At 43.1% G+C, this 26,333-nt stretch overlaps 1 protein-coding gene across 1 annotated transcript in view; it reads right to left on the bottom strand.

The window, feature by feature from the left end:
- Positions 1-26,333, bottom strand: part of LOC104278514 (cadherin EGF LAG seven-pass G-type receptor 1-like) — a gene marked incomplete at its 5' end in the record, with an annotated part of 98,541 nt that overhangs the window by 63,232 nt on the left and 8,976 nt on the right. Inside the window, 3 exon segments of the mRNA XM_009875516.1 lie at positions 6,272-6,360; positions 9,817-9,932; positions 14,037-14,259. Coding sequence (XP_009873818.1) covers positions 6,272-6,360; positions 9,817-9,932; positions 14,037-14,259 — 428 coding nt within the window.

Here is a 26,333-nt window from a genome sequence, read left to right on the forward strand (position 1 = left end):
TCACCTAAAGGCGGAGCAAGTGCAAGGGGAGTGCTGCAGCACGTACCCGAGGTATGGAAAATCAATTACAGTGCAGGACTTGGCACTGAAACAGAAGGTGTTCTGGCACCTGGAAATAGCTTTCAGCCGGTGGGTGAGGGATGGATCCTCCCCGGGAAGCAAAGGTACTGGCGAATTCTAGTGTGTGAGTGGGCTGACAGCTAAATCTCTACAGCATTAGCTCAGTCTTCGATGATACTCAAGCTCTAGCTTGCCCCAGATGAAGGCCAGTTAACTCAACAGAAACCATCACTTACCACAGGCAGGAGATTTTTGAAAGCATATGTGAGTCTGATTTAGAGCAATGCACCCATGCTTTGAATTCCCAACGCACGCATGGAAGATCAGCCCTAAGCAGCCCTCCTTTCTTTTAAGTTTATCTCTAACTGAAGAATTTGTCTGTCTTCTCCGGCAGTTGTCTTCAGGCTAAATGCAGGTCTGGGCTCTGGGAAGCACAGAGGGATGCAAAGCAGCTCAACCCTGCTAAGTGTAACCACTCTGAAAGGGTGGGCTACTCCCAAGCCAGTCAAGCAACAGAAACAACAACCACGGCACTCTTCAGTCTAAAGACATGCAAGGCAAGAGTGAAAGAACGACAGCTTATTATTGATTATCAAATATGAGAAAAAACCTTAAGACTAGTTACGAAAAAAGGGGGAATGTTTGTCTCAAATACTTCACCCTAGAAGTCTACAGGCTCAAGGGACCAGTACAGTGCAGACACTGAGGCACCCATCGTTTTACACCTCCTGACCATGCAGGAGGATCCCACGCACACACGGTGCCTGGTCTTACAGTCGTTACTTTTGTGAATCATTCTGTGAGTCATTCAGGGATTTGTTTGTCCCATTCCCCAGAATTGTTACTGTACTGTTCATCAGACACTCGACGATAGCATGTTTCTCTCTGCTCTCCTCAGGTTTTCTGTCATTTAGGTAAAATTATCCTGTGCTCCCTTAAACAGACGCAGAAGGAGTTTCTGCCTAAAGAACAGTAATGTCCTTAAGCAGCTTTGATGTCATATATGCATAAGTAACACGTAAGATACACAATATATAAATATACATGTATATGCCCTCTATAATTAAAAGGAACATGTCCATACGCAAAACATTTTTATCTTGTGCCAAGTGATGAATTCTACCCTGAGGTAATGAGTCAGGTAAAACATTAACATAAATTTGATGGTGTACTGCAAATTCTGAACAAAATCGCATTTCTATCATAAGTTTGGGAGAGTGGCTTGAAGCTCTCACTTAATTAAAACCAGCATGCACTACTGGGCTCATTAAAATTTCCTGTCCTAAGTACTACCTACAATCATACATGATCCCACGTGTGCAACGAATGGCAGATAGTTCATGTAATATTACGGATACTGAGCATCGTTATCATCACATGCCCTTGTGGTTTTGCTCCTATTCCAAATATCAGCACAGCTAAACCTATTGACCGTCACTCATGCCAGCAGGCTCAGGAGAGCCAAAGGACAAGGACCAAACTCTGTCAGAGGCTGATTGCTCTCTCTTTGTGTGGAAAGGAAGCACATTACTAAGGTAAAGAGGGCAGCTCACATTGCTGCTGCTGCTCTTTACATTACCTATCCTGTGAACAAGCAGCAGGTTGTTTCTATGATTTTTTTTATCTGGTTTTTTTTTTTTTTAACCAGGCTGAAATCTTCCCCCTTCTCCCATCTTTCTTTCCAAAATAATGAAAAACCCCACATTTCTTCTGAATTTCTTATCAGTGCATATAACTCTTGAGAAAGCAGGTCACATGCAGTACACCATTCATTTAATCCCTCCCATGGATTTTAATGGCTGCAAGATGAGAATCCCAGAAGGCAACATGTTTGAGCTAACAGCGTCAGTGAGTAGCTTTCCCCCATCTTCCCCTGCTGCTGTCAGCAAACACCTGTAAAGGCAAGTAACACTGCTAACAGGTAAACTGATACCTTGCTACTGGGGAGCTGACAAGTCTTTTAATATATAATTGAAATTAGAGAGTGGTTATAAAGCACTCTTAGCTCACTTCCACTCTCTTATAGCTACTAATTCATTCCCCTTCATGTTTTCCTTTCCAGAAATCCAATACAGAGCTGACACTTCCTTCATGCAACACCCATGTGCTTCCCTCAGGCACCTCCACTGACACCAAGCGTGTCGGCTGTTACCAGGGGAGGAAGCACCCATTTCCATCACTACACCGTAAATGAAATGGCATTGCTTCCCTTCCTCTTCTGATAAAATATATTTCATTACTGCAATGTTTTACAATGCCTGCACATACCAGGATTTGTAAGAAATCATCAAATATTTGAGCTGATAGGGAATCGGTGTGATGCTTCTCTGCAAGCACAGTGGTGCAAAGCCAGCTCTGGACTCATCTCTTGCCAGTGAGGCTCCAGTGTTTGTCCTTAAGCGGCACAGGACCCTCGTGATAGGGAATTAATTACAAAACGATGTTTTTCTACAACACTAAAGATAAATATTACCAAGTGCATCGCTTCTGAGCTGAGTACAGAAAATAATTGACCAGAGTCACTTTTACACTTCTTATTTCATTATCGTTATTACCAAATCGACTTTGGGCAGGGTGGCAGCATCACCACGACGCCGCAGGACTGCGCGCCGCCTTTGGGAAACAACTGCTGCAGAAGTTCCCCACCACTGTTGTCCCCCGCATCCAAGTCATCTGCTCCCGGAGTCCAAACTCCAGTGATGTGCAGCCAAATACTGTCTACAGAGCTACGGGTGCCAAACGCCTTTCAACCTTTGCTCATATCCGACCACGATCAACTCAGATTGCAGGAGTAGCTTTCAGAGCTGTGAAAACTCATCTATGAAAAGTTAATTTGAACTGATTTACGTTATATATCAAAGCCTGTTAGTCATTCTACTCAAAAACTAAAGATGAAAAATTAACCTCGGCTGTGATGAAATCTAATACACCATAGATAAACTACAGCATGATCTGAAAGCTCCAAAGAAAACTGAGCCCTTTTTTTTCTTGCTAGATGCTGTACAAATGCAGAAAGAAGGAAATAAACCAAACAGTTTCTAGCTTAGTTTTTAAAAACATACTTTAAAGAAGCTTAACCAAAAAAAAAAAAAAAAAGGAACTGGGAAAAAAGGATTAAGCTACTAGACTACCTGACCCCAAATGCTTGCTGTGAGCACAACAGGAAATTTTTGAATTGCTGTTTATTTCTATCTGCACCACAACATGTCTCCCATTTCCAAGGCAGGAGGAAAGGGTCCAGCTCGAAAAGCCTGTCACTAACAGCGGGTAGGAAGGGGACAGGGACAGCTCTAATGACCCCAGTAGCAGGACAAGCAGCCTGGTAGCACTCAGCTGTGAATAATAAGAGAAATTCAAAATGTCTGTATGGGTTTGCTGTGTTAAAAAAGCACCGAAATGACACAGGAAGGGACTGAAGAATGGATAGGCACAGGTGATCAGATTTATTAAACAAAGAAAACCTGCTCTGGAGCAAAAGGCAGAGGGAAGGAGATGAAGCTCAACATGAATGAAAGATAAGGAGGAGGAGTAAGTATAAATACCTCTTTAATGGCTTTTTTAATGCAAGACACAAACACATTAATAAAATGGATCTCTATGGATATCTGGGGCAATGAGTAACGTGTTTCCCACGAACAGCATTGTGAAAAGAAATCTAAAAATGAGCAAAGAACAGAACTCCCCAGGCAAACATCAGAATGGAAGAATGGAGAATGGAGGATGCAGAAGGGCCTGGGGGTTAGGGATCAAACATGATCCAGAGGCAAGGAGGAGGGAGTTGGGTCAGGGGAGCTCTGCCTGGTCAGGAAGGCTGTGCAGATCTGAGCAGAGCAAAGGGGCCAAGTAGTGATGGGATGAGGGCCTGACACTGTGGTAGGATTTTGTAAAAAGCAAAAGGATGCAGTATCTGCAAAATGTGTCCCTAATTTAAGCAAACTCATGAGTTTTGGGTACTCTGTTATTCAAACACGTCTTAGCTGCTTCAAGTTTAGACACAGCATCCCATTTATCTTGGCACAACTCAAATCCCTAAATTATCTCTGCCTTTTCAACCGCCTCACGGCAACTATACCTCCAGCTTTGTTAAAACTTGAAGTAGCCAAGGAACTGCTTCACAAACAAACACCAGCTGAGGCGAAGGCTCAACCCCGCCGCAGGGCGCAGTGGGCATCCCGGCGGGCAGCCCTGCAGAGCTGCCGCTGCCCCGCAGCGCCCACTCCTGCCGTCACCACCGGAGAGCTGCTGCAACGCTTTCAGACATGCTGCAAAGTCCCGAGAGCACACTAAATACACAGAGGTTATCATATCCTACTTGTGCCATTTACGCAGTATTGCGAGCTCTCCTCTGCCAGCCCAAATTTAACCTTTCTGGAATAAATCCTCCTGAGGGGAAGGCGACGCCCTCGGTCTCTAACAGCGACAGCAAAGGGCACAGTGCTGCTCTCCACACAGTGACCCTGCCGTTCATCACTTTTATGTCACGCGAGTGGCAAAGGAAGTGAAGAGAGAGGTGTTTCCTGGCACAAGACCTTTGCTCTCCCTCTCTGCCCTGAGTTTCCTCCTCTGTGTTGGGGACTGGCTTGTTCCTCTTCAAAAAAATGAGGCAGAGGAAGAAAATGATGACAGGACGCACATGGTAACAACAGGAAAACATTAGCTGCTAACATTGCTCATTGACCAGTCTGCTTGAACAGCAGCAAGCCCTGAAAATGAGGCAGGGGTTTATTTTTAACGTCAGTGTCAGATCTCTTTGCCTTTTAAAGAGTGTCCTGGGGCTGCCCGGGCCCCTTATCTGTTTGGCCATGCTCCAGCGGCTGTCCCTGCAGCTGTGCCCTCGCCTGCAGCTGTGCCCTCCCCTCCACATCCATCGAGGAGCTGGAAAGCTGGAGTGTCCCTCTGCTGCTTCAGCAAGTGCCTTTTCCTCTGCTAAAGTGATTCTCTGAGAAATACGCAGGCTATGGAAACAGGGCATGTTGCACTTTGCAAGGAAGAGAGTTGCAGTGTCTGGAGATGTGTACACGGTGACACACCAAGTTTCACTCCTACATCTCTGCGCACAGAGTACACAACTAAAAGTATAAGTACAAAACTTAAAAAAATAAGTTCTAAAATTTTATTTTTTTTTAAATAATAAAAAAGGTTTTTATTTCCTCACTAAAATATCCTCAGGCTAGGAGACCCTGTCTAGGAGTCTAAAGAAAATTTTAATCCTCCCATTCAAACTAGCACACAAACTGTGATGAAAGGATGCAGCGCTGGGAAATAAAGAACTTGCTGATCATATTAATCCTTCATCTTCCATTCAGCTTCCTACACCAGTATCCTGTTTCCTTTTTAACAGCCAACAATGCTCCTCTATTTCTTTACGCAATCCCCCGTAATGCTCTCATGTCAAACTTAAAAGCAACACTTCTCAGCAACTAAATGAATTCTTTAATTTTTGTTATAGATTATAGAAAAGCTCTGACATCTATCTGTAAACAGTGACACCGTACACCCTAAAAGCCCACTTTGGGTTCATCACAACATGGCTAGTTTGTACAAAGTCCTCACTTTTTGTTCAGCCAAAGTGAACCTGCTCCTGGCAGTTACCGAGCACACAGAAGCCCACCTCCAGAGCAGCACGGACTGCGAGCAACTATGCTTTTTGCATTTCTGTTGTGTATCAAAAAAATGATTTAGTAAGATAGCCCTTGACTACTGAAAAGTGTCAAACAGTTAATAACCAAATTTTCCAAACCAGAGAAGCTTGTGCTAGCTAAATTTGACATTTTACACAAAAGACAGTTACAGGGAAGAATTTTGCTTTGCTTCAGAAAATTCGATGTTAGTGGTGTGTAGTAACTACACAGAAGGCTTGTATGCTGCACAATTCTTTAAAAGGATCCGAATCAGTGGACCAATTGTTTCAAATACACTGGCATTTGTGAGGGTTTGAAGAACTCAAAACTAAAATAGCTCCAAGTACCTGAAGGTTTCCCTGGTAGTACTTCTGAAAAGGATGTGCTAAGTCTGATTTTGCCTTCCTCAGAGAGAATTTTTGTCCCAGGCAAGGTGCGCAAGACCAGCACCGCTTGTGCAGAGCTGTAGCAATGTGTCTGATTAAATAAATAAAGTCCAGGTAACCTGTATACATCAGGCCAGATCTAGATGACCTGTGCCTCTTCTACTTTACAAATGATAGGATTATCACAAACACAGTTAGCCTTACCTTATTGTAGTACTGCACCTGGACCGAGTGCCACTGCCCATCGCTGACCCCTCCCGGAACAAACGGTGCCACCGTGGTGGTTGTCTCTCCTGCAATGGCAGGCAGAAGGGAAAAAAATAAGTCAAATCACTGCAAATTCCGCTTTGCACTAATCTGAAACATGGAGAGACCTCCACTAGGCACAAGGTACAGCCATCTTACTTCACCATGGAGGAATTTGGAGTTTTGTCACGTGAGACAGTAAATATCCCCCATTTCATCGAATCATTTTGGTTCACAAATACAAAAATAGCTTCTGGCACACTGGGGGGAATTGTTATTTTTTAATTATGCTTCTGCAGAGTGCGGCAGCACATGCATTGGGTAGATACAACTATTACTTAAGTGGTCTCCTGAGGAAAAAATGTACAAGAATTTTTCTGCATTTCTGCCAAAAGCAGCACTTTGAGGGTTTTTTTTTTTAGTATGATGAGTATTGTGCTGTGGTATTTTGTCAGGGAAGGGAAGCATACTCCTCATCAGAGCTCAGAAAGCCAAATCCAAAGTACTCTAATATAAAACCCAGAGTAACCTTGGTCCCAGAAAAATTTACCAGTGATTAATGAAACTACTGGCAGCCTTTCAGTATTTAAATTTGAAAGCAAGTCCTTGCCATTGCAACTGGAAAGCTGAAGCTTTAAAGCCAGATCTGAGTCAGCAGAACCAGCTCAGTAACCAGCCATATCTGTCCTGAGGTAGCAGCAAAATAAACATTCATGTTGAAAGTACATAAAAGGCCTGGCACGGAGAAAGGATCGCTAGGTTTCAACTTTTTTTTCTTTCTCATTTTTTAAAAAAACCCCACAGTTGGAAAATTCTCCATAATAAACCACAGGTAAAACATTTCCCTCCCATAAGCTAACAAAGTTCACAGTATTGTTGAGCTCAAAACTTTCAACTCTTTATTTGCAACAAATACTCTACCTTGTGTGAAGTATTATCACTGTATCCCCTACTCTCCTTTAACTCACATCCAGAAATATATATATTTCTGTTATTTAAACACAGGCTTCAGCTTAGCACGTTTGACACCTGGCTGTGAAGGTTTTTATCATCCAGTGATAAAAAAACTGCAGAAGAAGTTGGACTTTTGTTCAACTAGCAAGTTTCTGGGAAAAGAGTATCACTGGTCTCCAATCTTTTTGCTTTGCTTTTTGTGAAAAAGTTGTTGCGACAGGTAAAACAGTCAGATCAGATGTCCAAAATTTGCACTGTTTGTTAAAAGCCACTTAAAACTATAAAACAGAAATCATTCTCCTTCCAAAAAAAATACCATTTGTAATATACAGGACCAGACCTGCTCTCAGGTGCAGTAGTGCAAGTCTAAATTTAGTTTCATGTATTTTAAAGGAGTTCCTCCACATTTAAATGCATATAAGTGCAAGTAGAATTTATTTTTTTCTCATTCATCCTCAGGGTGCCTTCTGAGCAGTTTGGTTCAAGTTTAGACAGGCAGAGCAGAGCTACAGAAGAAAGCACATCTCTGACTGCAGCATGTTATTTCATTACACTAATCCATTCAAAAGCCTGCCTTAAAATCTAATTTAGACAACTTTGAGGTAATAAAGGGGAAATGAAACCGGGTATCTTTATCCCAAAGGGCCCAGATATGCACTCAAGCATCCCTGGTAAATTGATGGGGTCACATAGGATCTACCACAGGGTCTGATGACAGGGACCATCACTGGTGATGAGCGTGTGACACCGATGTGTGCCTCTGCTTCCACCTCTTTACTGCTTGCGATGGGTCACTTCTCACAAAAATAAAGCACGACTTAACTACAGCCCGCATGTCTATCCTAAATACAGATAATGGGAAATAACAGGATTATTTCCTGAGTTATGTGCACGGTACAGAGATACAGATGTCTCACTTGACCTATACATAACCCCACTTGACCTACACAACAACAGCTCTTCCTAAGAATTTGTTTCTGTCCCGACGGAAAACATCCCCTTAACCTGTGACAACTAGAGGTTGTCTGTCCTGCTGAGATTTTGTAAAGTCATTAAAGCTTTCCCACCAATCTCACAGACCTGCTCGTGGCCTGAAGCAGGGATGCAGGGTGGAGCTACAAGGATGATCAAGGGACTTGAACATCTCTCCTCTGAAGAGAGACTGAGAGAACTGAGGCTGTTTAGTATTGAGAAGAGAAGGCTGAGGGGGAATCTTATGAATGTATATAAATACCTGAGGAGTGGGAGTCAAGAGGAACGTGCCAGTCTCTTCACGATGGGTACCCAGAAATAGGACAAGGAATAAGGGTGTAAGCTAGAACATAGGAAGTTCCGCCTCAACATGAGGAGAAACTTCTTTACTGTGAGGGTGACAGAGCACTGGCACAGGCTGTCCCGAGAGGTTGTGGAGTCTCCTTCTCTGAAAACTGGACGCGTTCCTGCGTGGCTGCCCTAGGGGATCCTGCTCTGTCAGAGGAGCTGGACTAGATGATCTCTAGAGGTCCCTTCCAACCCCGAACATGCTATGAAGAGAGACTCCAAGAGCTTCAGTAAGACGGCTGAAGCTCAGAGGGTGATTGCTGGTGGCTTCAACGCGCTCCAGCCACGCTGTACAGTTGCGCGCCAGCAGCTTCACCACCTACCCTTGCCAGGGCAATCAGCACAGCCGGGCACAAGTTTCTGGATGAAACTTGGGCTTTTTTCACGTGGGAAACACAACTTCAATGAAGCTGAAACAGTCAAGGTTTGTTGTGATCACAGCTTTCATCAGGAAGAGCTTTGCCACTGCCAGGGCTGATTTTCCAGAGGAAACCTGTCCCCTGGGAGAAATCACGGTAACAGGGGTACCTGCCACCCTGAGCTTCGCTTGTCAGCCTCCCCCTCTCCCTGCTCCCAGAAGCACCAAATGACACCGGCTCTGTCCTCCTGCAGAAAGCCAGCAAAAGTCAAAGCCTCCACACCCCATTTCCTAGCCCACCATAGCAATGAGCGGGCAGCTAAGCACTCCTAAATTCGTTGTTATTTACGGCTTCTGCCAAAAGGAGGTGCTTCTACAGTGCAGAAGTGCATTCCAGGGACAGTCTTTCTCATCACCAACCCCTAAGGAATGGCAGGCATTTTTCACTTGTCTGCTAGCTTTCCCTTTGGCTCGCATGTATTTTTTAGATAACATTTACACACCTAGTTTCACTGATGGCGTAGTGTAAAAACGCATAAACACACAACGTTTATCACAGTGTGATAAAGTGAGGTCTCATTTACGCAAACATTGGCTCAGCGGCCAACTTTCAGGCTAGTGCCAATCTTTTATAGTAGTCATAAACTCCAGCTTTTATAACTGATAAGTTGACAAGCTCCTGCCCATGACAGCAAGCGCAACCACCACAAACCGTTACAACCTGGAGTACTTCGCAACGCCAAGCATCAGTTGTTCACTGTTCAGTGCCAGCCGGTATACAGGCATATAAAATTATTAAAGTGCATTTCCCAATAGCTTGAGACGATCTCCTGACCACAAGCAGAAATGCTCGACTTGAGCAAGGCCTCACCAGCAGAGAAGGTGAGCTGGATCTGCTCCTCGATGATCTCCAAGGCAATGAAGTCGTGCTTCTCGTTAAAACGCCCGTTGTAGAGGAGGAGAGCGTTCTGCTCCCTGGTCGCAAACCTAGAATGCAGAGACGAGGGGTTAGTTCATGCTTAATGGCTTTTGAATTAAAAACTGATGGTCAAGTCACCCAGACAAAAGACAGAACTATGTTGAGCAGAAAAGGAACTCTTTGAAACTCTCTTCAGACAGAAAATCATAAAACTGAGGCATCAGCTGCAGGATAAATCTACTTTTTCATGATTGACAGAGGCAAGCAAGATGGAAATTACAGAAGTCGACTCTGCAGAGATCTGCTTTGGACGCTGACCCTCACAAGGGGTAAAATCAGGCAGACGCACGATGCGGCGTGAGTACCTGACACTTGTCAAACAGTAGCACTTACTACACTTTGCAAACAGTCCGAGAGCTAGAAAGCATTTTCACATCAAAGAGGAGATACTTGCTGCCTGCTCGCTGTCTAAATGCTACAGGGTACAAGGAGAGTCATCAACTGATTAAAAAGACCTGATGGGGAGGCAAGGGGAAAAGAAAGATAAGGGTTACTTTAATAATGCCACACAGACAATCAGGGTTCATCAATCAACAGGTCAGGCAATTGGAGGAAGAAAAACAAACACTTAAAACTATTCCACTAAATCAGTGCCAATGAGTGCTTTTTGGTTTTATTTTTTCTTGTGCTTCTAATATGGAATATATCACACCTTTCCTGCAGAAGTGACCCAACCTCACTTTTTAAAAAAAGATTGTTGTGGTTTTGTTTTTGTCAGCACAGAACTTCTTTTGCAAATTTGTGTGCGTTGTCTGCACTTTATCATTTTTAATTGAATCCTATTATCTTTGGGGATTTACATACAGCTTTCATCTGCTTAGAAATGCAAAAATAAATATTACACTTTACATAAACATTTTTACAAAGATTAATATTATATAAAGAGAGAAAAAGAGAGAAACCATGGGAATTTCTTGTGTTTCCAAATGGTGTGTAGTTTGATTTTGTATCTTGAACTTCAGGAAATATGCCTGATTTAAATTAACCCACTTTTCCTACAAATGAATCAAATGCTGAGCACAGCTCATGTAAGCTGACTTTCACAGACTAAAGAAATTATTCTTGTGCCTCTCATGTCATGTCTACTAGCAAGACTCTCATGCGATACAATAAAACTTGCATTCAGAAAATGTGAAAGAAGCATTTTAGAACATCAAGATTTGGTATTTGAAATGAAAAATTTCAAAGAATTATTTTTTAAGCCAGGTTTGTCAGACATACGTATGTTGTGGGTCACACTGAGTAGAGACCTTTTAGAACCAGAAGTCTGAATTTGACCTGTGTTTTTTAATATTTCTGAATTAGAATGAATTGTTCTGGTTCAAAAAACAGAAGTCAAAATGTTGACGTTTCAAATAAAACACAAACTCCAAAGACTATCTGCTATAGTCCATCAAAATATTATATTACCATTATGATTATGTTTAATTAGCTTTAAAATACATCTTCATTTCTAAATTTATTTAATGTAATATAGCACTGTAGAAGTAAAAACCAAACTAAATTAATTAAGACATTACTGTTGAAATATTTCAATATTATCAAAATGCTGATTTAGTTTTCACTTTTCACCATATACATTTCCTGTAAAACATTTCTCAACAGTGCACTTTTCCATGGATAATTGTTTCATCAAAACAGTTTGATCAGATCTTTCAAAAAATATATAAGTGAAAGAAATGAGAATAATATTAGTGATGTTTCTTCAGTGGGCAGAAAGATTTAGTTTGATTAGCAACAACAAGAACCTTAGTTCTGTTTTAATGTATTTTTCTGATATGGTTACAATTGTGTACCATAATTTTAAATATCAAACTCTAATTTATTAAACTCTTAAATGATTAAGCTATCTTTTTATACTTCTTTACTCATGCGTGCTAAGTTCCGCTCTTTGTCACTAGTCAAAAGCACCTTTTGTATCATACTCATATTTAAAGCACTACTACTCCTGAACTTGTCTGATTATCACCAGCTGGGGCAAAAAAGACCATATTTTAGCAGAAGGGATATTTTTAGTATCAGGACATAGGAAACAAAAGACACTTTCTTGGAGGATTTTGAATAAATAGTAAGAAAACCTCTCTCCTGACAGTGTCTCTTGCAGTGATGGAATGGCAGTGTTAGAGGGAAGCAAGGGAGACCCACAATGTTGGGAGCAGAATGGCATGCCTGGTCAGTAATCTAAAAATCGCATTTTAGTTATGAGACTGGACAATGCAAACATTCTGCTCTTTGCCAAGAGGAAGTCGTGAGTCACTTAAGGCTGAGGGAAGCTAGGCACAGTGGGATTTTATGAATGTTCCCAAGTCACCGAATATGCACTGTCTAGCAGACAAACTGCTAATTCTTGCTTATCCTCACATAATATTTTCTACCTGCATTGAAGGATAATAAAAGCTAAGAAATAATAAGTAAATAGAAGTGAACTTGAGGTAGGAATAGCCAAAAGTGTCGTTATCCCAGACAGTGTGGACTGAAGCCCATGATGGTCCAGGCTTCTCACAATTGCATCGAGCGCACTGAGCAGTGCTGAGCTCATGACTAAATATGCCATTTTGGTTTTAAAGACAGTGAAGAAAACCCGGCGTGAGCAGTACCTTGCTACAGTAGTTTGCTGTTTCTCAATAACCCCCACACTGAGCATTTGGGACACTTTAATTTGAAGCACCCTACACGTCAAAGAACTCTTCCTGAAAGCTTGAAAAATGATGCCACATGACTGAGGGGACAAGCCAAGGGCAGTGCAGGTAATTTATGCTGGCAGTGAGCCCAGACTGCTCCTTTGTTTGCACTCACCATAGGTCTGACAAGTGCAACACAGCCTTTTGCTCCTCAGCTTTTCCCTGAACTTAGATCTGACGCTCTAAAATGATCTTTGCAGGTGCAACTCTTCTCTGCTTCAGCTTGTGTGCAAACCATGCCTGTGCTTTCTGATTTAACCAAAATGTCAGAATTCTATAAAATTTCAGACCTTAGGATTAAGGTAGATGAAAGATAAAACCGAAGGAAGCTGCCTGGCTCCTGAGAGATGTAGAACACCAGGTCACTGTTGGGATGTGTGCCTGGGGGTGTCCTCCCTGTCTGTCGCTTTGGCTGTTGTTGTACCTATCAGTAAACCCCTGGCCTTGCCCTTTGGGGTCAGGGCTAACACATTTTGTGTTATTTACTCACAGTCAACCTTGAGGGAGAACGAAAAGTTAATCCTGACAACCTAAACTATGGGAAAGCTGCAAACCCACGTCCTCTCTGGAGAAGAGGCGTGTGTGCACATGGAGATCTAGCTCTGGGGCAGGCTACGCTTGACCCAAGAAGTCTTCTCCAGAAGTTTTTTTTAATTTTCCAGGATGTGTGAGCCAGGGGAGGTGAGCCCTGGTCCAAGCAGTGCAGCTGCCATCATCATTCCCCTCACCTCCCGTTTCCCCATGGGAAAAGTGACAGCCACCCCAGGAGAAGATTGCCCCACGTGGGGCCATCAGGACATATGGGATGGGGATGAGCGTGGTTGTGTCTGGCAGCTGGGATGAGACCAGGAGCAGAAGCCGAGTGTGATGGCCAAGAGAAGCCAGGTGAGGAACTGCGACAGTTGGGGTTGTCCAAAGCCCAAAGCCAACCAACCAAGAGAGCAAGCACCTGAGGAGGACCAGTCGGTGCTTAGCTGTGGCCTGATGAGATCACGTCTTCCCACAGGCTGGGAAACAGAAGAGGGGAAGAGTGTTGCTGAAAAAGCAGCATAAATGGGTCAGCCCTGCAGCCGGCCTGAAAGTCATGAAGCCACAGGCTCAGTTAGAAAAGGTGGCAAACCCACCACCCACCCTTGTGCCTCTCTGGCTGAGGGCTGCTGAGAGGTGGCTGGAGAGGCCTTGATGTCCCCTCTCCCCATGCCATCACCTCAGAATGCAGCAGGGGAAGGCTGGGAGGTAGCACCTCACCAGGGCAGAACATCAAACACCTTCAAATAACATGACGGCACCTCATTCTCAGGAGTCACTGTCAGAAATCCCCAATACGACCTCTACGAGTAGGTCATTTGTTGGTGACAATATGTAACAAACAGCCCCCAAGCTCAAGCGGAGAAGTGATGAGCCACAGAGCCCTCCCACACAGGGACTTACATCAGGGAGACGGTGAAGTGGAAGCGCTGCCGCAGCCCCTTGAAGGTGATGAAGGACTGTGGTGGGAAGCTCCTGGTGGTCATCTCGCAGTACGGCCGCTCGTATTCTCCTGGTGGACACTCGCATTTGAAGCCTCCGACCAGCAGGTTCACGCAGGTTCCTCCGTTCTTACACACCCCCGGAGCACAGCGGCCGGAGCGCGCGTTCACCTCACAGTACTCTCCTGCAAGGGGAGAAACAGATGTCAGGGAAGGTGACACTTCACCCCAGGAGCAAGCTGTGATCCTCAGCTACCCCAGTGTTTCTGCTAAAGGTTAAGCTGCTTCCAAACTTCTGCACCTGACCCCTGCCACATTGAGGTAGGAGCCTGTAACTGCTGTGGGGTAAGGATGCTCCATCATCTTTCAAGTCTGAATATTTGAGGGAGTGTGGGGTATGATTTGCTGAGCAATCCTCCTGCAAGTATTCACCAACGTTGTCCTCGGTTTTCAGATTCCTTGGCTGCTTCCAGAGCCAGTGATAAATATAAAGCTGGTGACAGACAGATCTATATGGGAGGAGGTAACACCACCATTTAAAAACTTGCACATTCCATGTCAACCAAAATATGTGTAAATTATTCCAGTGTTCCACTATGGCTTGGAAATCATGCAAACAGATAAACAGATAAGTGTTTGCACTTCGCCTTGAGTGGATTTTGGCTTTGCTGCCCATGGCAGTGGCCAGACATGGCTGAGCTCGCAAGAACACTCACAAAGTATTTATAGAAAGAATGAGCAGGACGCTGATGACATACGTATTGCTTCCACCTTCTCCCAGGCATACATCCTGCAGGTAACAACCATTCTCTAAACCCTTCAGAGGTCGGCACCGTAACTCACCACAGAAGTTACAGAATCTGCAGGCCACTTACTGAAGCTGTTTTCCCCCCAAAACGCTTTGTCTTTTTCCAGCTCTGAAGTCTGTATTGAGGTGTGTTAAATACTATACTAAGGAATGAGTTGTCTTGCTGTGTATATATGCCGTAATTTTTCCTGTGTTTGCCCAAAATCTTAGAGTGAATCACAATTTAAATAAAAAAAAAAAAGTACAGATGATATCCACTTAAAAAAATCTGATGTGGTTGGGACAAAAATTAATCATCACACAGAAAGCTAAACCCTTTATGTGAGTTAAGTAGTTAACATTCTGGTTTGTGTCCTCCTAAGGTATAAAGTGTGTACAGATCTGGGATGTAAAAATGTTTGGAGAAACTGAAGATGGCACATATAGTTGAATTCTACCCAGTAACAATGTCTGACAAATAAACATAGAGCAGAACTACTCAATGCAGCCAGCTGAAGGAATATATTTCCAACGGTTTGATATTTGCATGACTACTCACTCACAGATTATACAACTACATTAACTCAAGCACAGTTAAAACTGTGCAAACGCATTCCTGGAGGAAAGTAAAAGCAGCAGGAGCTGTGGGCAGTGACTCACAAACAAAGGCAAATTAAACCGGAAAGTTTTGCTCCAGTCGCTGCCCCGCAGCCCTGCTCCCACAGGTTCCCACGCCAAAGCCGCCCACGCTGCCACAGCCAGCAGCAGCGCTGCATCCGTGCCCGGATCCGCACCTCTGCACCACGCCGGGCTCCAAAAGCAAGCTGAGGTGGACAGCTCGGCTGTTGGTTGCGGTTCTCCAGCTTTGCTGCCTTTCTCCTCTCATGCCTTTCAGGCAGGTGTACGTCGGCAAAACGCGGAGGCAATAAACACAGGAGTGCTGTGATTCCGCAGGCAAATGTACGCCCTGTCCAGGTGAGCTCAGCTCCAGGGGACGGATCTCCGGTCCTGCTCCGTGCTCCCCACGAGCAGCAGAGCCATTGTACAACTGCCTCCCCATGGAGGCATTCGTGGGTATCTCCTGGCAAACACTATACTTGGGTGTTTCAGTGCACATAAAAAGGATGTAACACAAAGCATGGGGGAGTTGTACGCATCTCTCTATAACAATAATTGTCACAGTTAACAAACTATGAAATAAATCTTTCCCAGCATCCTACAGGGAGTGCAATCCAAAACCTCTGAAGTAATATAACCAAGAGTTCAACTTCACGCCTGTGCTTAGAGCTTTTCTGATTCAGCACTCGTGTTCCTATATTCTTGCTTTAACATATGAAGATGAAATGCTGTGAAAACCACTTGACAAATATCTTCCTGTTTCCACTTATCAGCTGTATCAGGCAAGATTATGTGAGTACACCTTCCTTAACACTTTAAAATGCTCTACAATGTGGGTTTTTTTGGAGAAATTGTATATGTCATCCAAGATAGAAAATTCCCTCTAAGTACTGGATACATGAAACAAAGTGCACACACCCATTAGATGCTTTAAAAGGACACTACTTGATCACTTCTTGAATCACTACTTGATCACTTCTTGATCACTGCTTGAATCACTTCTTGATGGTCCACTGCTTAAGCACAGTCAATCCCCCTTAACACCGACACTTCTTGTATACACACTTGTATACACACTTCTTGTATACCAAAACTCTTAAAAAAATTGGAAAATCGCAATTCCTATAGAAAGACTAAACACAGGTTTGTCACTTTAAAAAGTAGTAGGATATTTTGTTAAATAACTCTCCAACTCTGAGAGGAATGTAATCTTCAAGGCTTTCTGAAAACAGAATGATGTATTTGGCGAAAGCAAATAACGCACAGGCTTGAATAAACAAGGAGAAAAAGGAGTGACCTAAAAGCAGAGATTCCTGGCACTGCAGCATGCTGTGGAAATGCCATGGCAATATGGAGGTGAAATCTAAAAGCCTAAACTGGAAGTCATTGATGCTCTGGATTAATTCTGTAATATAACAAGAACATATAGACCATTTGTTCAGCTACAGACACAGATATTTGCAAATAAAACTATTTAAGAGAAGAGAAAGCTTACAGAAAAGTTCCACTGAATTTAGTTTATTACTTGTTTTCATTATGATGCTTAAAGAAGTAATTTAAAAGAATGTAGTCCAAGTTTAAATAAGATCCTTTGTCCTATATTCATTCAGCTGCAGCATCACTGATGTCCCAGATACTAAAATTATTCTGAATTCTCTTTAGTCTGTAATGTAAATGAGAACTACACTTGATGTGTATTCTTTGATGTTGAATTTTCATATTTTATGTATATTTACCAAAATATATTAAAATTACGGTTTTGAAATCTCTGCAGTAACTCCAAGACGTTCCTGTGCTTCAAGGCACAAAGGTCTTAAATCCTTAATTTCCCTTTTATTCCAAAAATGCCTGGAATTATTTAGGAACAGGGCATTTTTGGCTTTACAGAGTAGCCATCCGAGCAAGCATTCGAAGCAGGGCTTTGCTCAGAACACATCTTTGAGTTGTCACTTCCGAGGGCAACCACCTCGCCCCGGACACATCGCCGTCCCACAGCACTGCCCCGCAGGAGCTTTGAAGCACGGCCTGAAAAGCATCCTCAAAATTTGAACCGAAGCCTGTATGGACTTGAAGGACAAGATGGCTGCTGGCTGGCACAGGAGTCGGAGAGCCCTGAGGGAAGAGCTACTGGAGGAGCTGAAAAGGAAAGGACATGCATCCTCCAGCCGTGGGGATGAGAAGTGGCTGTGTGCCTGCTCGCAGCTGGAGGTCGGAGGGCTGGGACGCGCTGTCGGAGGGGATGTCTTGCAGTCCGGCGGGAAAAAATAGCACAGAAGGAGGGAAGAGCTGCTGTGCAGAGAGGGTCTGGAAAGGCTCGGGTGATAAGAGCACATCCCAGATAGCCGCCGCACACAGCCTGGGGTCAGTCTGTGACTCTGATGTAGTGGTACCCTCACCCACGCCCCCTTTGCTCCTCATGGCAATCTCCTCAGCTAATATCATTTTGTTCTTCACACCACGCTTTAGAAATCACTTAAAATACTAGTTACACATCACAACTCTGTGAAATCCAAGCAGAAGAGGGGAAGCTTAGTCCCTCCAGCTGTTAAACCTTAGAGTACGCGCTGTCAGATAACACAGGCCATGGCTGCCTGTTATCTGCTGGCAGATTCCTGGGCTTTGAAAAAATCCTGGCCCTAGCCAGCAAACAGTTCACTGTTACACGACAGTAGCTGATCTTACAGGCTTTCAACTAATATTGATGACTGGTAAAGCTGTGAGTTCTGTGGATTTTACACAGCCCTTTACGCAGCGCTTCCCAGTTTTAAGGCCCTTGAGATCACATCATGATAGCTGCTTTTGACACTGCTTCCCACTCACAACCGTCCTGTCTTTAATACATCTCTTCTTTAATTTTAGGTTTAACTTTACCAAGATGTTAGTTATAAAATTTCTCATATTAACTTGAGCTGCTTGACCTTACAACAGACAACACATAACATTGGAAAGCTTGCTGGAAACAACACGACAGCATTGGAATAAATACAGAATTACTCTACACTTCAGTTTACTGCAATGTGTTTCCACAATAACCTCTTTCAGGGGCTAGTCCTCAAAAATTTTACTATTCTCTGATTGTTTTAAACCAAAGTAATACATTAAATATATATCTACATGAAGCAGCAGGCCTGCGTTGATGCTCGTTTCTTTTTTTCCAGCTTCCCTAGACACATGTTAATTATTCACTCAGTATCTGTAATTGTTTGACTCGAACTGATTCTTCTCTCCTTTCCACCATTCTGCCATTTGCTCTAGATACATATTAATCTTCTTCTCCATGTTTGTAAGTTGATTCACCAGAATGGAAAGTACTTTAAGAAGCTGATTTAAGCAGCCAGCTTTCCACTTTAAAGTGGAAAGGAGAAACAACAAGAAATAGGGCAAAAGGAGATCAACAACAAGAAATCGGCAACTAAATTTTTCCAGAATTCCCATTGACCTATTGCCTTAATAAAGACACTTAATAAAGTGTCAGTAAAAATGTATTTGCTGTCTTGCACACTACGGGAAAATCTATCCCTTTCCTCTAGCAACTAAACCATTACTGACCTCAAATGACAATAGGCACTGAAGCTATCAGTGCACTATATACTAAGAAGGTTGTTAAAAGCAAATTAGATGCAGAATCAGCGTGGAAATCTCTACTGGGACAAGGGATAAAGAGGCTGGGATCTAATGCACCCACTTTAGGGGTGGTTTCACTGTAGTTTAGGCTGAGTGGGAGTTACCATAGTCCCTTCCTTTCCCCAAACACCTTGTGCTTTCCTCCTCCTCTCTTCTGTTGGCATTCATATAACCCTGCAGTTGACTGATTTGTGGAGCTAGAATGGCAAAACACTATTTACTTCTTTATTGTAGGGTTAGTGATATTCTCACTAGGTCCCTCCTAGGATGGATGGGATGAATAGCACAGCAGGCACAAGGGAAGGAGGCAGGACCATGCACCCAGCAATAAGAATGAAGGAATGGCCTTAGGTTTAACTGTTATGGAAATACAGCTTTAAGCCATTTTAGAAGGCTCAAGTGAGAGTGTAGTGGCTCATGCCTGACTTAGGTGAACTGGATCAACATCTTCAGCAGACACTCACCTCTCTCCATTGAACGTGCACAGATATACTGCAGGAAAATTTTCTAAAAGGTAGGCATAAGTCAAGCAAGGCGCAAGTCAAATCACCACCATTCTCTGGGCCCAGTCATCCAGCCAGTTTTTAACCCAGCGAAGGGTGCACCTGTCCAAGCCGTGGGCTGCCAGCTCTTCCAGGAGGATGCTGCGGGAGACTGTGTCAAATGCTTTCCTGAAATCGAGGTAGACCACATCCACAGCCTTCCCCTCACCCACTAGGCGGGTCACACAGTCACAGATGGAGATGAGACTGGTCAGGCAGGACCTTCCTTTCCTGTTGGCTGGGCCTGATCCCCTGGTTATCTTCTACATGCTGCCTGATGGCGCTCAGGATGATCTGCTCCATAACCTTGCCAGGCACTGAGGTCAGGCTGACAGGCCTGTAATTCCCCAGGTCCTCCTTCTGGCCCTTCTTATGGATGGGCATCACGTTGGCCAGCCTCCAGTCATCTAGCTAGCCAGGATTGGTGATAAATGGTAGAGAGTGGCTTAGTCAGTTCTTCCACCAGCTCCCTCAGCACGCTGGGATGAATCTCATCCAGACCCACAGACTTGTAGGGTGCAGTGATGTCCAATGATAGGACAAGGGGCAATGGGTGCAAGCTGGAGCACAGGAGGTTCCACAAAAACAGTATGAGAAACTTTTTTCACTGTGAGGGTGACAGAGCACTGGAACAGGCTGCCCAGAAAGTCTGGAGCCTCCTTCTCTGGAGACATTCAAAACCTGCCTGGATGTGTTCCTGTGTGACCTGCCCTAGGGGATCCTGCTCTGGCAGGGGGGTTGGACTAGGTGATCTTTCGAGGTCCCTTCCAACCTCTCACATTCCGTGATTCAGTGTGATTCTGTGACTACTGGTGCTCTCTCAGCTATATATAATCATTCCTCTCCTTTACCATCATTCTCCTCCCTTCCTTGTGCCTTCTTCAGCCAAGTTGCCCCTGGGCATCCCTGATATATCAAAAATCATAAGACTGGGCTAAAAAAAGGTCATGAGATCTTTGTTCATTAGATGCTCCAAAATAATGAACATGGGAGGCATTTAATTTTCTTTCATTTGCCTCTGAAGATGAGGGTGGCAACTGCTGGCCCCAAGGGCTGTGAGAGCCCTTGGTGGTCAAATTTCAGCCGAAAATGCATGACTAAAACCCCATGCTTTGAGGGGGCTCCTCCCCCAGGAGGAAGATGCTACAGAACCCTTCCCAGCTCTTTGAGACATCAGGGTCCTTGGGGACAGCATGTGCACCCCAGCTGCTCCAAAGTCCTGCAAGCTCCTGGGAAGAAGAGGACAATGAAAAATTCCCCTGGCCAAAGAGGTACGGGAGAGGGCAGGATGCCGTCCCACCTCCTGATCCTTCCTACTAGCAACCAATCTAAACTGTATTTTACAAAAGCAAGAGTAAGGAAAGTTCAGGTCTCCATTTCTTAAGCTGCTTTGGGCTGTGTCCGCTGACATATTGCACAAGCAGAGCAGTTACTGAAATGATACCTGGTTCCTTGTCAGTCCAAAATCAGGCTCAGAATCCTACACAGGTTCCTCTTCTCCTCACCTCCTCCCCTTCTCTGATCACAAAACAAAACAAAGCAAAGCAAAACAAAAGACACCCTGCAGGGATGGATGGATGGATGATTTGGGTTTTTTTGTGGTTTTGCATTTAAATGAGAAGGAATAATTGGGGGGAAAAAACGAAACAATACAGAGGAGGATTAGTGATATTTGGGGCACATCTGTTGGAGAAATGAATTAGTCTGTTGATTCCAGAAATTATAAGCATGTTCTCAAGATGATATACGCTCAGTCTGAATGGACCTTGTCCTCCTATGCAACTTCCAACACTGCTGGCACGAACAGAGCAGAGATAAAAGTCCGATCTGAGTCTTTAACATCTGTGTTCTCTTCCTTGTATACTTGTTGAGGAATAGAAATTGTCAGTCATTAAGCTTTCACTCTGTCTACACCAGATAGCTCGCCTTTCACCTTCCAGCAAAGAGGCCAGGGGTGGTGAGAGTATCAGAAGCTCTACCAACACTTATCACAAGTATTGTGATTTTTTTCCCTCCAGCATCCTGACGAACTAGGAGCCAGACACCACAGTAAAACATTCTCCATTTAAGGAAACCCTCCATTTTGAACTTTTTTAGGAAAGAAAAGAGGTAACTTGGGATTGTACAGCCCTCAGATTAGTGCCAATACCTCCAGAAAAAGCCCCAGGAGGTTGTTTTGCAGAGCTGGGGTGGATGCTCAGTAGCGAACTCATGCAGAGCCGTCTCTGCGTGAAGCCTGGGCTGCTCTCCTGGCTCTGGCAGGCAGGCAGAGGTGCATACAACGCACCTGGCTTCTCCCTGCCACCTGCTCCCATCGCTCCGGACACAATCAGCCCCAGACCTCTGAGCAAATGCTGAGGAAAACCACTTTTTAATGATGTTTCAGATGTGGCAGAGGAGAATGAGAAAGAAGAAACTATGAATTCAGCCTGCCACACCTACCTAACCATCTTTGCTCTACGGGTCCAATGGGTAATTTCCTAATGTGTTAATCTTTACTCTTGGCTGATTTTACAACTGTCTCGAAGCTCTGTAAATTACTGAACCATTTGTCGCGACGTACAGTGCCCTCACAAGGTGTCATCTCCCTCTGCATTTGAACTCTAAGGTAAAGCTTTAGAGACCTATTTAGTTTCTGCTTCTCTCTCAGGACTATACAGCAAAAATCTACACAAGAGAAAAAAAATGCACCAAAATTTCCCATTTGTATTGAGCTCTGTGACAGGTTTATAGGTAAGACAACTTATCATAATGCAAATTGTACTGATTTGGGTAAGATATAGTGATGAAGCAGTGCCTTTCAAAAGCCTAAGTTTTATCTCTGGGTATTTAGCAAAGGGAAAACATTACTGTAGATGTCAAAGATAAAACCCAAATTAGGTTATGCCATTGAGTCTGCAATTTGCATTATGTCTTACTTGGAATAAATCTCTTCCTAAAAATCCTGCCTTAACACCAATGAGAAAGCTGGAGGTGTAAGAACCAAACAGACCTCTGCATAATGTACTTATATTCATTTACAGAGGAATATCTCTGTTTATTTTGAAGAGAAACTATCATCTTCTACCTTTACTATATATGTCTGATATTGTATTTTGTTTTCTCTGCTCTCTGTGTCCCTTGATTCATCTCCAGGAGGGTTACTTGAGAAGGAGCACGTGGAGGGAACCCAAAAGCTGGAGGAGCCACCCCATGCAGGACACGTTTCCCTGGGGACAGCCTTCGCAGCCTGGTGTGTATTTGCATCCCTGTGCACCTGCAGGCACTTCAGCATGGGAACCACCTGCCAGGCCCAGCTCTCACCTCCCTCCGCCAGCAGCAGTGAGAAAGAAAAAGGGTGCCCATAGATTCAGTGTGCCTCTGTTCAGTCACAAAAAAAGGCTATTCCATCACATGAAGCTGCAATTTTTACTGTGCTCTGAATGCCACCGCTGGCATTGCTAACTCCCCAAGGCTGTTGTTCCACAGGCCATTTTGGCCTCACACTGGGTTTTTCAAAACACATTAAATTATTGACGTGGATGAGGAAAGGGAGCAAGGCGTGGCGGTGGCTGTGCAGGGGTGTGTGTGCAATAACATCTTTTATCAACAGGAATTCAGGAGCTGGAAAACCAGACGTGCTTTCAGGCACCGTCATGCTTTCCACTCACTTTCAGCCTGGTTTACCTAAGCTGCTTTCCACAGCGGAGGACACCAAAGGGCTGCAAGTCCTATTTCCCAAAGTGCTAGGGAAAGGGAAAGCTCTAGTGCTTATTTTTCATCATGTTAACATCTTGAAGCAGGTGAAAAAGGGAACATGCCTGCAAATAAATGACCTCATAAAGAGAGGAAAAAAGAAAAGGACTCAGGAATATGCAGAAAAAGAGACTGGGGTCTCCCTTTCAATAGGAAACATTACTGTTTTCTTTAGGAGAGGCGAGCCCTTATTTCACAAAGATCCTGTTTAATTTTCCCCATGTAGCTATTACAGGTTTCATGTTTTGGATCGTAACAAGAGACAAGCCACAGAAGAAATCATTTGCCCCGGTCCCTGGCAGCCCACGGGAATCAACTGCACAAGCAGCTAACTCTATGCACGTCCAGAAAAGGAAGAGGGCGAGAGGCTGCATTCTGTGCTTTCCATAAATTAGAAGTTTTTGTAGGAAAATCTCACTCTCACATCCTCTATGTAACCCAACGCTATGGTGAAAAAAGATGGCATTTAGAAATAGGCAGACCTCAACCAAATCGTGCCCCTTAACATCCTAGGTGGTCCCAGAAGCTCTAGTGGAAAGAAGCATAACAGCCCATTAGTGAGAATAATTGAAGAGAAGCCATAAAATATTAATAAAGCAACTGAAAAACATGCTTAAAGTAAATCTACTATTGTAATTACATTTTAGGAAGCTAGGATTTCAGAGCTTTCTATTTTCATTTTGTGGTGGAAGTATTAGGTTAAAAGAAAGTTACATTGTAACTGTCTGTCTTGTGGTTCATACTAGTTCAGAGGTTTTGCTTGACATAGTAGACAGAACGGGCAAAACCAATCTGATGCTCGTCAGATTTCTGTTGTTATACGGTGAAGGCAAATTTTGAAAAAAAATAAAAAATTCCCCTTTGTTTGTCAAATTAAAAGGATTAGGGTTAAAAAGATAATCCCATAATCTTATGTTTTGGTAGTCTGAAAAAAAAATTTCATATACAGGTCAGGAACATAAACTGAAAATCAAAAGCAACTTAATCAGGGAAGCTGACTTTTTCTTGAAGACTCGAAAAAAGCCTTGTAAAATCACACACATGTTGCACAGAAAAATCTCAACATTAATGTATTTTTGAATTTATAGAATAGGCAGAAATTCAAAAGTTCCTTTTTAAAAAAAATAAATTTAAAGAGACTAATTGAAAATTAATCGAGCAAGCTTCCACGGCTTCTACTTAACTCTTCTTACAACAGTTTAGTAGATTAAAATTCAGACTTTTTGTAAAATATGGTTTCATTTCAAAGGCGCTTGAAAGGATTATCGTCTTGTTAGAGTTAATATACTTTGTTGTGTCATCTAGATTGAGTTTAATTATTAATATGAGACACTCATCTTCACAATAATGTTTCTTAAAATATGCTCATCAGTGTGCTGATCCCTATCTAGATGGTCCAACCTAATGAAAATGTATTTTTAAATCATTAGATTGGAAAATGCCGTGTAATGGCTCTCACATGCTTAGCTATGGAGAATTTCAGAGGCAGCCTGAAGTTATGTATCTTCATCTCGATTTTTAGAAACGGAGAATTCAGGCTGACGACTGCTTGGGAAGCTGCGATCCGGGGGCACGGTACAGTGTGAGTCGCAGAACAAAACCTGCTCCAGGAGGAGCTGGGGCTTGGATGCAGGCACTGAACCATGAGGCTCGAAACAAAAGAGCATTTGCAACGACAATGAAGTTGTGGTTCCCACCATGCCCTGCACAACTGTACTGCAGAACTGTAATTATCTTGATGTTCAAGGCCAAGTGCCTCAGTCTGGTGCTCAACTGTCAAAACATTCAATCAGAGCACAAAGAACAGACACACAAGAAACTACTTTATACTTTTTTCTTCCCTAACAGGACATCATCTTGATACCCTCGTCTCTGCACCCAACCATCCTTCCTGGCACCTTCCTGTTGTTTATCTACTGATGGAAATAAAAATGTCTAACTTGGAAATTACAAAAATGTAGAGAAGCCCAATGTTTTTCTTAATTCAGCCTTAATGAATCATAAGGGAGCTTCCCAGTTTTGTTTCCCAGTTTTGCATTTACAGCCAGGAGAAAAGAAGCCCTGTTATCTTGTTCCTTGCAAGTTAAATTTCTTTTCTGCTTTAAAAGATCTAAAATACTCGATTCCAGCTTTCCTGGAATTTCTTTTTTTAGCTTTCACCTCTGATCTGCTGTGAACACTGTGAGGGGCTTTCCAGAACATGAGGCACATTTGAAAAATTACTACCTCATTATGATTTTATCTTCCCCACAAATAACTTAAAGGCAAGTTGTTGTGTTTTTTTCTCCTCCTTTCTCTTCTCCTTTTTCCCTATCTGATTTGTTTTCAGTGAGAAAAAAACAACCAAGACACCTAGCCACTGGCAAAAAAACCCTGAAAGGATAGACTAATATATGGGCTATTTTGACACTTGGGCATGTTTGGGTGTATTGGAATGCATTCATGTAGTTTAAAATTTTATCCAGTTAAACTCCCTGACATTAAACTATGAGAAACCCCCCCAAGTCTTATGTTACACAAGGCTCAACTTGGCTAAATTAATAAAAACACATTTGTAAACTATGGTAACAGAGAAGTTGGATGTTGTTTAATAAATTCCTATTTAAAATATTTTAATTAAAACAGATCTCTGTGTTTAGCTTCTCTCAGATCGATGTTCTGCAATGCATATATATGTCCACAATTATGACTCTGTGTGTGAATTTAGATATGTCAGTGACGAGGGCTTTTACATGTACCTGTAGAATTATAATATCAAATAGCTTCACTTTGTGTAATTATGCTCCACTTCCACTATCTTTTTTTTTTTTTAAGTTATACCAATGAAGATAAGCAAATGCACTATAACAAAGGTTTTCAAAAAGCCTGGGAGACTTGCAACTTCCATTTAGGTGTGGTAAGAGAAATCCCATCAATATAAAACCAGGAGTACAAGTTAAAAGCCTAAAAACTG

The sequence above is a fragment of the Apaloderma vittatum genome, unplaced genomic scaffold (assembly GCF_000703405.1).
Source record: "Apaloderma vittatum isolate BGI_N311 unplaced genomic scaffold, ASM70340v1 scaffold8088, whole genome shotgun sequence".
Taxonomy (NCBI): domain Eukaryota; kingdom Metazoa; phylum Chordata; class Aves; order Trogoniformes; family Trogonidae; genus Apaloderma; species Apaloderma vittatum.